The 15,383-nt window shown below is 31.6% G+C and overlaps 1 protein-coding gene across 1 annotated transcript; it reads left to right on the top strand.

Annotated features, from left to right (window-relative positions):
- The first annotated feature begins 11,011 nt into the window (after positions 1-11,011).
- On the top strand, positions 11,012-15,162 carry LOC139890287 (protein FAR1-RELATED SEQUENCE 4-like). Its single transcript, XM_071873180.1, has 6 exons — positions 11,012-11,091; positions 11,278-12,309; positions 12,586-13,711; positions 13,796-13,861; positions 14,903-14,992; positions 15,061-15,162. The coding sequence occupies exons 1-6, from the start codon at positions 11,012-11,014 to the stop codon at positions 15,160-15,162; spliced, it is 2,496 nt and encodes an 831-aa protein (XP_071729281.1).
- The last annotated feature ends 221 nt before the right edge of the window (positions 15,163-15,383 follow it).

Genomic DNA, 15,383 nt, shown 5'->3' with positions numbered 1-15,383 from the left:
GATATTGGTTAACCATGGTTTATAATTGTTGATGTTAGCATTTAATTATTATTATGATTATTATGCTTTTGACGTTGCTAGTTGTACGAATTGATGGTACTAGCTTTTGTTATATGATGAAATGCGATTATATGCATTTAAGTGATGTCGTGGATGCGAGTAGGTAAGTTGTATATGCATGTATATATTTATTCTACTCACTAAGTTTTAGCTTACCCTCTCGTTGTTTACCTTTTAGGCTCCGGCGTGGACAAGGGCAAAGGTATTCGCTTGGATTAGTAGTGGCATCTCGGGGGTTTAGCTTTTGGAAGTTCGACCAAGCTTTGGGTAGTTTAACCCCAAACACCATGCTCTAGGTGTCGTTTGGAATTTAAACTCTTACGGTCGAAACTTGAATTTTGAACGAAATTTGTAAAACGGGCCGTTGTGGGCCCAGTGTTGTAAAACTCGTTTTTATTGTGAAAATCTCTTAGTTTTATTAATATGATGTGATGTGATAATTCCTTTCGTTCAAAGGTGCCGGGAAGCGGGTTTTTCGTTCGCTTAAGTTGGACTCCGGGGACAGCCCCTGGCAGTTCATTTGGACGCCGTCCAGATTTCTTGGAAGCCGTCCTGCCCTTCAAAGCTGGACGCCGTCCCAGATATTAGACGCCGTTCAGATGCACTGCCTCACATATTTTTTTTTTTTGGGTCGTGTTTTTGGTATAACGAGGGTTGGGTCGTTACAGTGGTCGACCACCTTTTAATGGTCGGTCGACCACCTTGTTAGAGTTGGTTGACTACACAGTCAACCATGTTATAATAGTGGTCGACCAAACTCTTGGTCGCTCTGATGGTGTAAATTGACAATTTTTTTTTAAAAAGTGTATTTTGTTATAAAAGTTTTTTAAAAAGTGTATTTTAGTCAATATCCCTTCTTGCATGTCAGTTAGTGTATGTATAAAATATATCAGGCCTGTCCCCATCAATTTCATAGACCACGTTCAATATCTAAAAAGTGGGCCATTTATATAGTAAAATTTTACATTTTACATATATTACATTACATATATAATAATAATAATATAAGAATAGGTTCAAAAATTAAGCATACTAGTTTTTCTTTGGATGATAAATTTTCCATATAATACTTATTCTATTACTCTGTATAGGCGGGGCGTTTTGGGTTACATATTCATATTTAACTTAACGTTATGTATTTACGGAAGCAAAAACAGCCATGCGTTACTGCACGAAATGATTTCGCTCGATAACCAAAATATTGTTTCAATAGTAGAGATGACACGCACGTTGCGACATGCAAGTTTTTAACGTCTTATGAAAGTAATGTCGAGCGAGAACTGATATCAAGATGATATAGTTAATTTGAGTTGTTTATTATATGTGTATATATATGTACGAAAGGTAGCCTGAAATGGTTAGCATTTTTTTAAAACGCGTTTGTTTCGAGTGTAGTTAGTTGTGTTGTGTTTGAAAAATTAATTCGAGTTAAATGACGTTGGCGGTGAGAATTAACTCGCGGCAAATAGAAAGGTAAGCTCCGTTAAGATGTCGGTGCAGTTAACGTTTTTTTTTTAAAGTCACCGTTTTGAACGCGGTTAGTTTCAATTTGTTCATAAAATTATTTCAAGTTCAATGGTGGTGTCGGTGATGAATAACTTGAGACGATTATTAAGATAATGCCCGTGGAAGTGTTTGGTGATGAAATTTCATTTTATACTCCTAAAGAAGTTAACAAATGGACCTTGTAAGAGGGGATGGATGTGGAAAATGGTGAGGTGGGAACTATTGTCGTTTGTAAAACTGATTTGGTTTAAAACGACCCAACATCCCATGTGGTTTAGTATATAAAGGGATTAATACCAATTTTAATAACTAGTCAAAGACTCGCGAATTCGCGTAAATTTTCTAAGAAAATTTGTTAATATAATGTAAAAATTGGGCTATTATATGAGAATTGATTATTACATGCTAAATTTGAAATTACATGAAATAATAATCAAATACTATTGGAACACAAAAATCTAATTCAAAATAATATTGCTAAAAATAGATAAACATTACATAGGTATAGCTTTCCATTAGTGATTAAACGACTTACAATTTTTTAGGTACTTACCTGGTCTTGCAAAGGTCAAGAAATGATCATCACAATTCTACCAGAAAATCCAACTAAAATTTTAAAAAAGGAAATAATAATCAACTAATGGTAGGAGTTATTTTAAAATGGAAATAATAATCAACTAAAAAAAATAATAATCAACTAAAAATGTGATAATAAAAAATAAAGTGGCAATTATTATTTACCGTGTCCTTGTCCCTTGTTAAAAAAATTGCCAAGTTATATTATCATGGCAGCGTGTGGGTTATATTGTGTAAAATATTTGAGTAGGGGACAAAAAAGAAACTAAATTGCATTATTTCTTCTATGGAATATTTGACGGTCTGCACGTTATGAAAACGTGATCACTCTTAGTAAAGTGGCAAATCGGTATACCCATTATGAATTATCGCTCTTGAAAAGTATAAGTTATTTTGATCGGTCTACACATCAATAAAAATGATGAACTAAAAATAGTCATTCATATTTTTATGAAGAATAAAAAAGCATTAATAATCAATAATAGCTTTAATTTATAGTTCATAGGTGGCGATTTTTAGAACCCGGGATTACATGGAAGATCCAATGTAAGAACATGGAGATTACATGGAGTACTCAGGCATAATAAGCTGTTGATTTTTAGAACCAGATATTACAGGGTCTAATTATTTAAAATTATGGTACCTTAATAATTAGCATCCGAAGTTAATTAAATAAATAAGACTAACAGCAAGCGTGAGAATCACACAAAAGACAAGAGTGATGAGGAATGCTAATTGACCATGAAGTCCATGATCAGATCAATTCTAGTGTTCCCAAGAGGATCCACTAATACAACCAACAAACCTGTCGTCACCGGTTGCCTATAACCAACCAGGGGCGGAACATAAGGTAGTTCGGTGGGGGTGTTCGCCCCATCTGACTTTTTTGGGGAAAAAACTACACTAAAAAATTACTAAAAATATGGGTTTTTTTAGTGTTTATCCAATTGTTACCAATTTACTCCCTCTGTGATCGAGTTCAAGTTCCGCCAATATAATCAACAAATCAATTAACGAATAAAACTTGTGATTACTAAAACTTGTGAATGCAAAATGTTGGAATGAATAAGTTATATAATAGGTTCTTAACTGTAAATGTATACACACGTCGAATGAATAAAACTTGTGATTACTAAAACTTGTGAATGCAAATAGTTATTTTCATATGAATGAATGGTAATTAACCCCTTGCCATATGATTGAAAAACATAAGAATAAAGAATTTTTAATGATTATGATCACAAGTATGTGCGATAACTTGCTGGTCATTATACAACTAATCATTATTATATGTGTGATTTTCATTATGTCCAAAAATATAACAAACGAAGAAGGAATGATATCAAGTAAAACCTACTTGTAATAAATATTTAGTATTGACATAATAAAAGCCAAAGTAACAGTTGTATCAAAATTTAGCTAATGAATAGAGAAATGATATACTCACTAATTTTTGAGAAATGATATGCTCACTAATTTTTTACTAAAAAATACTCACTCACATGACATGGCATGCTGAGTTGTGAATCCACGTATCATATACATCTCAACTGACTCCTTTTATTTTGGCCAAATATAAATATTTTTTACTTATTAAAAAGATAAACAACCAATAATTGATACGTTTTTCTCTCTCTCCATCACATTCAAACTCTTTCTTCCCCAAACCAAAATCTTCGAAAATATTCATTGTTTACTACTGAGCTCTTGTAATAATTCGTTAAACTGGGTGTGTAATTGGTAACGAACTTTTGTCCATCGATTTAGTGCTTGATTTAAGTGCAATTTTTTAAAAAAAGTAATCTGGGTTTGGTTCATCTCTACATCTAGGTTTTGTTTTGATTTCTTCTTATATTACACAAATATTATACAACAGGGGAGCTAGGGAGAAATCTATTTCTGTAAATTGATTGCAATGGGTTAATATTAAATCCAGTGAATGAAAGAATCCGGTGGATTTTTAGAGCTTTGGTTCATTCAATAATGAATGAATGAATCCGGTGGATTTTCAGAGCTTTAGTTCATTCAATACCTTCAATATAGACATGAGAGGGGTAATTGTGACCCAAATATGGTTTTACTATATCAGAGGGGTAATTGTGACCCAAATATGGTTTTACTCCTAAATTATGCAAGGTTTAGCTCATTAAGTGACGAGAAATGCTATACTCATATTGCTAATATATGGATTAGTCAGCCTTTATAATTTAGTAAACTTAAAAACTCCTAATAAGTACTCCTACCAAAATAGAAAGCAAATAAAATTTGAAAAGAGAAATGATACGCTCACTAATTTTTTACTAAAAAATACTCACTCACATGACATGGCATGCTGAGTTGTGAATCCACGTATCATATACATCTCAACTGCCTCCTTTTATTTTGGCCAAATATAAATATTTTTTACTTATTAAAAAGATAAACAACCAATAATTGATTCGTTTTTCTCTCTCTCCATCACATTCAAACTCTTTCTTCCCCAAACCAAAATCTTCGAAAATATTCATTGTTTACAACTGAGCTCTTGTAATAATTCGTTAAACTGGGTGTGTAATTGGTAACGAACTTTTGTCCATCGATTTAGTGCTTGATTTAAGTGCAATTTTTTTAAAAAAGTAATCTGGGTTTGGTTCATCTCTACATCTAGGTTTTGTTTTGATTTCTTTTTATATTACACGAATATTATACAACAGGGGAGCTAGGGAGAAATCTATTTCTGTAAATTGATTGCAATGGGTTAATATTAAATCCAGTGAATGTATGAATCCGGTGGATTTTCAGAGCTTTGGTTCATTCAATACCTTCAATATAGACATCAGTGGGGTAATTGTGACCCAAATATGGTTTTACTATATCAGAGGGGTAATTGTGACCCAAATATGGTTTTACTCTTAAAATTATGCAAGGTTTAGCTCATTAAGTGACGAGAAATGCTATACTCATATTGCTAATATATGGATTAGTCAGCCTTTATAATTTACTAAACTTAAAAACTCCTAATAAGTACTCCTGCCAAAATAGAAAGCAAATTAAATTTGAAAAGAGAAATGATATGCTCACTAATTTTTTACTAAAAAATACTCACTCACATGACATGGCATGTTGAGTTGTGAATCCACGTATCATATACATCTCAACTGCCTCCTTTTATTTTGGCCAAATATAAATATTTTTTACTTATTAAAAAGATAAACAACCAATAATTGATTCGTTTTTCTTTTTCTCCATCACATTCAAACTCTTTCTTCCCCAAACCAAAATCTTCGAAAATATTCATTGTTTACTACTGAGCTCTTGTAATAATTCGTTAAACTGGGTGTGTAATTGGTAACGAACTTTTGTCCATCGATTTAGTGCTTGATTTAAGTGCAATTTTCAAAAAAAAGTAATCTGGGTTTGGTTCATCTCTACATCTAGGTTTTGTTTTGATTTCTTCTTATATTACACAAATATTATACAACAGGGGAGCTATGGAGAAATCTATTTCTGTAAATTGATTGCAATGGGTTAATATTAAATCCAATGAATGAATGAATCCGGTGGATTTTCAGAGCTTTGGTTCATTCAATACCTTCAATATAGACATCAGAGGGGTAATTGTGACCCAAATATGGTTTTACTATATCAGAGGGGTAATTGTGACCCAAATATGGTTTTACTCTTAAATTATGCAAGGTTTAGCTCATTAAGTGACGAGAAATGCTATACTCATATTGCTAATATATGGATTGGTCAGCCTTTATAATTTACTAAACTTAAAAACTCCTAATAAGTACTCCTACCAAAATAGAAAGCAAATAAAATTTGAAAAGAGAAATGATATGCTCACTAATTTTTTACTAAAAAATACTCACTCACATGACATGGCATGTTGAGTTGTGAATCCACGTATCATATACATCTCAACTGCCTCCTTTTATTTTGGCCAAATATAAATATTTTTTACTTATTAAAAAGATAAACAACCAATAATTGATTCGTTTTTCTTTTTCTCCATCACATTCAAACTCTTTCTTCCCCAAACCAAAATCTTCGAAAATATTCATTGTTTACTACTGAGCTCTTGTAATAATTCGTTAAACTGGGTGTGTAATTGGTAACGAACTTTTGTCCATCGATTTAGTGCTTGATTTAAGTGCAATTTTTTTAAAAAAGTAATCTGGGTTTGGTTCATCTCTACATCTAGGTTTTGTTTTGATTTCTTCTTATATTACACAAATATTATACAACAGGGGAGCTAGGGAGAAATCTATTTCTGTAAATTGATTGCAATGGGTTAATATTAAATCCAGTGAATGAATGAATCCGGTGGATTTTCAGAGCTTTGGTTCATTCAATACCTTCAATATAGACATCAGAGGGGTAATTGTGACCCAAATATGGTTTTACTATATCAGAGGGGTAATTGTGACCCAAATATGGTTTTACTCTTAAATTATGCAAGGTTTAGCTCATTAAGTGACGAGAAATGCTATACTCATATTGCTAATATATGGATTAGTCAGCCTTTATAATTTACTAAACTTAAAAACTCCTAATAGGTACTCCTACCAAAATAGAAAGCAAATAAAATTTGAAAAGAGAAATGATATGCTCACTAATTTTTTACTAAAAAATACTCACTCACATGACATGGCATGCTGAGTTGTGAATCCACGTATCATATACATCTCAACTGCCTCCTTTTATTTTGGCCAAATATAAATATTTTTTACTTATTAAAAAGATAAACAACCAATAATTGATTCGTTTTTCTCTCTCTCCATCACATTCAAACTCTTTCTTACCCAAACCAAAATCTTCGAAAATATTCATTGTTTACTACTGAGCTCTTATAATAATTCGTTAAACTGGGTGTGTAATTGGTAACGAACTTTTGTCCATCGATTTAATGCTTGATTTAAGTGCAATTTAAAAAAAAAAGTAATCTGGGTGTGGTTCATCTCTACATCTAGGTTTTGTTTTGATTTCTTTTTATATTACACAAATATTATACAACAGGGGAGCTAGGGAGAAATCTATTTCTGTAAATTGATTGCAATGGGTTAATATTAAATCCAGTGAATAAATGAATCCGGTGGATTTTCAGAGCTTTGGTTCATTCAATACCTTCAATATAGACATCAGAGGGTAATTGTGACCCAAATATGGTTTTACTATATCAGAGGGGTAATTGTGATCCAAATATGGTTTTACTCTTAAATTATGCAAGGTTTAGCTCATTAAGTGACGAGAAATGCTATACTCATATTGCTAATATATGGATTGGTCAGCCTTTATAATTTACTAAACTTAAAAACTCCTAATAAGTACTCCTACCAAAATAGAAAGAAAATAAAATTTGAAAAGAGAAATGATATGCTCACTAATTTTTTACTAAAAAATACTCACTCACATGACATGGCATGCTGAGTTGTGAATCCACGTATCATATACATCTCAACTGCCTCCTTTTATTTTGGCCAAATATAAATATTTTTTACTTATTAAAAAGATAAACAACCAATAATTGATTCATTTTTCTCTTTCTCCATCACATTCAAACTCTTTCTTCCCAAACCAAAATCTTCGAAAATATTCATTGTTTACTACTGAGCTCTTGTAATAATTCGTTAAACTGGGTGTGTAATTGGTAACGAACTTTTGTCCATCGATTTAGTGCTTGATTTAAGTGCAATTTTTTTAAAAAAGTAATCTGGGTTTGGTTCATCTCTACATCTAGGTTTTGTTTTGATTTCTTCTTATATTACACAAATATTATACAACAGGGGAGCTAGGGAGAAATCTATTTCTGTAAATTGATTGCAATGGGTTAATATTAAATCCAGTGAATGAATGAATCCGGTGGATTTTCAGAGCTTTGGTTCATTCAATACCTTCAATATAGACATCAGAGGGGTAATTGTGACCCAAATATGGTTTTACTATATCAGAGGGGTAATTGTGACCCAAATATGGTTTTACTCTTAAATTATGCAAGGTTTAGCTCATTAAGTGACGAGAAATGCTATACTCATATTGCTAATATATGGATTAGTCAGCCTTTATAATTTACTAAACTTAAAAACTCCTAATAGGTACTCCTACCAAAATAGAAAGCAAATAAAATTTGAAAAAACATACATAGATAATATAAATACAATGATTTCAACTTAAACTCAAATTAAATTGATGCCTCTAACACAAAAAAATGTGTTTACTATTTCATCAAATAAAGTAGCTAAAGGTATTATCATAATCATGTGATAAACTGAAGAGCTGAGAGACTAAGCTGCTACATCATCTATGGAGGATAAAATGCGTTATTCGGAGGTACAAATGGCATATTAAATGGCGCGTTTAGCGAGTTGATATGTGATGATTGCTGCATTTGGACAGCGACATTCTGCAGTTGTGGAGATACTTGTTGAAAAGCATGACTGTTTTATAAAGAATACATTGACGGTTGCATACCACTCGGAATGAAACCACCATAGTGAAGCGGATAATTTGTATACACATTATGACTTGCATCACTTGGAACATAATAGTAATTTGGATTTCCCTACAATAATATTCACAAACATTAACAGTTAGGTTCTTACTTTGGGGTGTCAAGATATAAATCAAATCACATATAAGGAGTGGAAAACAGAAATATATATATATATATATATATATATATATATATATATATATATATATATATATATATATATATATATATATATATTTTTTCGTTTTCCACTCCTTATATGTGATTTGATTTATATCTTATATATATTTCTGTTTTCCACTCCTTATATGTGATTTGATTTATATCTTTTATATATAAAAGATATAAATCAAATCACATATAAGGAGTGGAAAACAGAAATATATATATATATATATATATATATATATATATATATATATATATATATATATATATATATATATATATATATATATATATATATATATATATATATATATATATATAGGGGCAATATCAATGGAGAAGTAACCAATCGGGGGGAAGTGAGGAGGAAGCAAATTTTTTTTTTCGTTTTTTTTTTGGACATCAAGATCACACGAAAATAAGAACATTTAGAAGAGACACTTTGTGATGAATGTTATTATTTAGGCGGGAAAATGATCGACAAAAATAACATTCAAGATAATATTGTTAGTGAAGAATATGAACGTTTTTTTCATGTTTTGGCGGGAAAACGCTCGAAGAAGTAATATATAACAATTATCGTGTTTTTCGAGCGTATTTTGAGGTTTTAGCTATTGGGGTTTAGATATTAGGGTTTAGATATTAGGATTTATAGGGTTTAGATATCAGGGTTTAGAAATTTAGGGTTTTGGGTTTAGATTAGGGTTTAGATTTAGGATTTAGATTGAGTTTTTAACACGAACGGTTTAGAGTTTAGGGTTTAGGGTTTAGGGTTTGGTGTTTTGGGTTTATGGAATAAACCCAAAACACCAAACCCTAAACCCTAAACCCTAAACTCTAAATCGGGCTAAATTTTACTTCACAAAACATGAAAAAACGTTAATATTCTTCACGAACAATATTATCTTGAATGTTATTTTTGTCGATCGTTTTCCCGCCCAAATAATAACATTCATCACAAAGTGTCTCTTCTAAATGTTCTTATTTTCGTGTGATCTTGATGCCGGAAAAAAAACGAAAAAAAAATTTTGCTTCCCCCCCGCTTCCTCCCGATTGGTTACTTCCCCATTGATCCTGCCCCTATATATATATATATATATATATATATATATATATATATATATATATATATATATATATATATATATATATATATATATATATATATATATATTCTGTTTTCCACTCCTTATATGTGATTTGATTTATATCTTGACACCCCAAAGTAAGAACCTAACTGTTAATGTTTGTGAATATTATTGTAGGGAAATCCAAATTACTATTATGTTCTAAGTGATGCAAGTCATAATGTGTATACAAATTATCCGCTTCACTATGATGGTTTCATTCCGAGTGGTATGCAACCGTCAATGTATTCTTTATAAAACAGTCATGCTTTTCAACAAGTATCTCCACAACTGCAGAATGTCGCTGTCCAAATGCAGCAATCATCACATATCAACTCGCTAAACGCGCCATTTAATATGCCATTTGTACCTCCGAATAACGCATTTTATCCTCCATAGATGATGTAGCAGCTTAGTCTCTCAGCTCTTCAGTTTATCACATGATTATGATAATACCTTTAGCTACTTTATTTGATGAAATAGTAAACACATTTTTTTGTGTTAGAGGCATCAATTTAATTTGAGTTTAAGTTGAAATCATTGTATTTATATTATCTATGTATGTTTTTTCAAATTTTATTTGCTTTCTATTTTGGTAGGAGTACTTATTAGGAGTTTTTAAGTTTAGTAAATTATAAAGGCTGACTAATCCATATATTAGCAATATGAGTATAGCATTTCTCGTCACTTAATGAGCTAAACCTTGCATAATTTAAGAGTAAAACCATATTTGGGTCACAATTACCCCTCTGATATAGTAAAACCATATTTGGGTCACAATTACCCCTCTGATGTCTATATTGAAGGTATTGAATGAACCAAAGCTCTGAAAATCAACCGGATTCATTCATTCACTGGATTTAATATTAACCCATTGCAATCAATTTACAGAAATAGATTTCTCCTTAGCTCCCCTGTTGTATAATATTTGTGTAATATAAGAAGAAATCAAAACAAAACCTAGATGTAGAGATGAACCAAACCCAGATTACTTTTTTTAAAAATTGCACTTAAATCAAGCACTAAATCGATGGACAAAAGTTCGTTACCAATTACACACCCAGTTTAACGAATTATTACAAGAGCTCAGTAGTAAACAATGAATATTTTCGATGATTTTGGTTTGGGGAAGAAAGAGTTTGAATGTGATGGAGAAAGAGAAAAACGAATCAATTATTGGTTGTTTATCTTTTTAATAAGTAAAAAATATTTATATTTGGCTAAAATAAAAGGAGGCAGTTGAGATGTATATGATACGTGGATTCACAACTCAGCATGCCATGTCATGTGAGTGAGTATTTTTTAGTAAAAAATTAGTGAGCATATCATTTCTCTATCATAATATGGATATTTTTTAAACTCTAGGAAGTGTGACGCTGATTTGGAAAACGTAACCGATTACAAAATAAATGAACACGAAGAAGAAGATATTCAGGAAAAGTGTGACCAAGAAAACTATAATGTGAGTGTTCAACATGATGGCGAAAGAGTTGAAGAACCGAAAGTTGGCATGACCTTTGACACGATTGAAGAACTTGGAAACTTTTATGCCAACTATGGAAAGAAAAAGGGATTTGGAGTCTATAAAAGATCTTCGACTACTAAGTATGTTACTTTTGCATGTAATCGGGCTCAAAAATCTGTCTCGAAATTGAACAATAGTTTAAACCCTCGGCCCGTTACAAAAACAGATTGTGGTGCTAAAGTTAGAGTAATCCTTGGCGCTGATAAAAAGTGGCACGTGTCAAAAGTTTATGTCGAGCATAATCACCCCTTTTGTCCTAGTAAAGGGAGATTTTATCGTTGTTATCGAGTTGTAAATCGACATGTGAAAAGACAACTCGAAATTCATCAAAGAGCTGGAGTAAGATTGAATAAAAGTTTTAATACATTGGTCGTAGAAAATGGAGGATATGAAAATTTACCATTTACGGAAAAAGATTGTCGTAATTATATTAATAAAGTTAAACGATTGAAGTTCGGAGATGGTGATGCCGAAGCAATTCAAGATTACTTCATGAAGGTTCAGTCAATAGATCGTGAATTTTTCTATGCATGGGAATTAGATGAGGAAAATAGATTAAAGAGTTTGTTTTGGGCGGATTCAAGGTGTAGAGCAGCTTATGAGGAATTTGGGGATGTTATCACATTCGATACAACTTATTTGACAAATGAGTATGAGATGCCAATGGCTCCTTTTGTAGGGGTAAATCATCATGGGCAATCGATATTGCTTGGTTGTGCATTAATTTCAAATGAAGATGTTAGAACATTTACATGGCTCTTTCGAACTTGGCTTTCATGTATGTCAGGGCGTGCTCCCAGCGCAACTATCACAGATCAAGATCAAGCTATGAAAAAAGCAACTGAGATTGTATTTCCAGAAGCACATCACAGGTACATTGTGAATCAATTCTTATAGTTTGGAATCAGTGAAGTTATGAAGTTCACTGATTTATATGGATGACTAATCCATAATTTATCATTCAGCTAGTCTAGCATGGGTTATTAGTAAGAACAATGCACTATTAGCCCCTTTTGTAGTATTTTCTAGTTATATCTATTCCGAACGTTTGATTTATCAAAGCATGAATTGTCTACATGAAGTGTGATTTATCTTTTTTTAGTTTCATAGTTCATGGTTCATAAGTTTTTTATCTTCATTTGATTCAGGTGGTGTTTATGGCATATAATGAAAAAAATACCTAAAAAGTTAGGTAAACATAAGAAATACAAATCAATCAAGTACCTGCTTAAAAAGGCTGTATACGATTCTTTGACATCCAGTGAATTCGAAGTTGCGTGGAATACAGTGATAGGTCGATACAAGCTTGAAAAGAGTAGGTGGCTTAAGTCATTGTATGAGGAAAGACAACGATGGGTCCCTTCCTTTGTGAAAGGTATCTTTTGGGCAGGAATGTCTACTACACAACGTAGTGAGAGCATTAATTCGTTCTTTGATAAATACGTAAATAGGAAAACTTCTTTAAAACAATTTGTGGAGCAGTATGAAAACGCATTGAGGGATAGGGCTGAAAAGGAGAATGTTGAAGATTTTAATTCCTACAACTCATGGTACCCGCCGATTACCCATTATGCTATGGAAAAACAAATGAAGGAAGTTTTAACCAATGCTAAGTTTAAGGAATTTAGGGAAGAGTTAACGGGAAAAATGTATTGTGGGATTGGCTCTATAAAATCACAGAGTGACTATTTAGAGTATGAAGTGATTGAGGATGTAATGAACAATGAAAATCTAATGAAGAAACAATTTACAGTTTGGTTCAAAAAGGGAGATTCAGTTGACGATTGTGATATTAGGTGTATATGTCGTTTGTTTGAGTTTAGAGGAATGTTGTGTAGGCATGTAGTTACGGTACTCACTAATGAGAATATATTTTTGGTTCCTAACAAATACATCTTACAAAGATGGAGAAAAGATGTTAAGAGAAGACATACTAAGGTTAAAGTGAATTACAGTGACTGGGTTGTCTCGGATGTTGGTCGTCGATATGATAAAATGTGTCATGCTTTTTCTGAAGTGGCAGATTTGGCATCCGATTTCAACGAAAAATGTAGTCTTGTACTTGATCGTGTTAACGAGTTAAAGCTTGAAATTTTAGGTGAAAAAAATAGCACTGGTAGTACCAAGGATACACCACATATCAGTGATTCTAAAAAGGTTAGCGTTAAAATTCGTAATCCTCAATCAGTGCGTAGAAAAGGTCGTCCTCCCGGTAAGAGACTACAGTCTATGTCCGAGAAAATCTCTACAAGTATTCAAAAGAAGAAGAAGAAGGTATTTGAACTATATAATTTATTTCGATTGAAAAGTCACTGGTCTATCTAAACTTTTTTATTATATGCTTATTTGTGATTCTAGAATTTACAAGACTCTAATCATAATGAACTTGGATGTGGAGTTGCAAATAATGAAACAATGAAAGAGGTAATTCTATAAGTAGCATGTACCCATTTAGTTGCTTGGCGAACTCATAATGAATATATATATATATATATATATATATATATATATATATATATATATATATATATATATATATATATATATATATATATATATATATATATATATATATATATATATATATATATATATATATATATATATAGTGGCAGGATCAAGAGGGAAGTAACCAATCGGGGGGAAGCGGTGGGAAGCAAAATTTTTTTTTTTCGTTTTTTGAAAAAACTTTGTTCACGAACATTATAGATGAGATGAAAATATGAACATTTAGTAGAGACACTTTGTGATAAATGTTTTTATTTTGGCGGGAAAACGCTCGAAGAAGTAATATATAACAATTATCGTGTTTTTCGAGCGTATTTTGAGGTTTTAGGTATTGGGGTTTAGATATTAGGGTTTAGATATTAGGGTTTATAGGGTTTAGATATTAGGGTTTAGAAATTTAGGGTTTTGGGTTTAGATTTAGGGTTTAGATTTAGGATTTAGATTGAGTTTTTAACACGAACGGTTTAGAGTTTAGGGTTTATGGTTTAGGGTTTGGTGTTTTGGGTTTATGGAATAAACCCAAAACACCAAACCCTAAACCCTAAACCCTAAACTCTAAATCGGGCTAAATTTTACTTCACAAAACATGAAGAAAAAAAACGTTCATATTCTTCACGAACAATATTATCTTGAATGTTATTTTTGTCGATCGTTTTCCCGCCTAAATAATAACATCCATCACAAAGTGTCTCTTCTAAATGTTCTTATTTTCGTGTGATCCTGATGCCGGAAAAAAAAAATTTCAAAAAAAACGAAAAAAAAAAATTTGCTTACTTCCCCATTGATCCTGCCCCTATATATATATATATATATATATATATATATATATATATATATATATATATATATATATATATATATATATTTCTGTTTTCCACTCCTTATATGTGATTTGATTTATATCTTGACACCCCAAAGTAAGAACCTAACTGTTAATGTTTGTGAATATTATTGTAGGGAAATCCAAATTACTATTATGTTCCAAGTGATGCAAGTCATAATGTGTATACAATTATCCGCTTCACTATGGTGGTTTCATTCCGAGTGGTATGCAACCGTCAATGTATTCTTTACAAAACAGTCATGCTTTTCAACAAGTATCTCCACAACTGCAGAATGCCGCTGTCCAAATGCAGCAATCATCACATATCAACTCGCTAAACGCGCCATTTAATATGCCATTTGTACCTCCGAATAATGCATTTTATCCTCCATAGATGATGTAGCAGCTTAGTCTCTCAGCTCTTCAGTTTATCACATGATTATGTTAATACCTTTAGCTACTTTATTTGATGAAATAGTAAACACATTTTTTTCTGTTAGAGGCATCAATTTAATTTGAGTTTAAGTTGAAATCATTGTATTTATATTATCTATGTATGTTTTTTCAAATTTTATTTGCTTTCTATTTTGGTAGGAGTACTTATTAGGAGTTTTT

Source organism: Rutidosis leptorrhynchoides, chromosome 2 (assembly GCF_046630445.1).
Source record: "Rutidosis leptorrhynchoides isolate AG116_Rl617_1_P2 chromosome 2, CSIRO_AGI_Rlap_v1, whole genome shotgun sequence".
NCBI classification, from domain to species: domain Eukaryota; kingdom Viridiplantae; phylum Streptophyta; class Magnoliopsida; order Asterales; family Asteraceae; genus Rutidosis; species Rutidosis leptorrhynchoides.
This window is presented reverse-complemented; position numbering and strand designations above follow the sequence as displayed.

Excerpts from the sequence above, each read along its gene's own strand:
- LOC139890287 (XM_071873180.1), top strand. The coding sequence starts at position 11,012 with ATGAATATTTTCGATGATTTTGGTTTGGGGAAGAAAGAGTTTGAATGT. Across the intron at positions 12,310-12,585 it reads TTTCCAGAAGCACATCACAG|GTGGTGTTTATGGCATATAA; the intron begins GTACATTGTGAA and ends CATTTGATTCAG. Across the intron at positions 13,712-13,795 it reads TTCAAAAGAAGAAGAAGAAG|AATTTACAAGACTCTAATCA; the intron begins GTATTTGAACTA and ends TTGTGATTCTAG.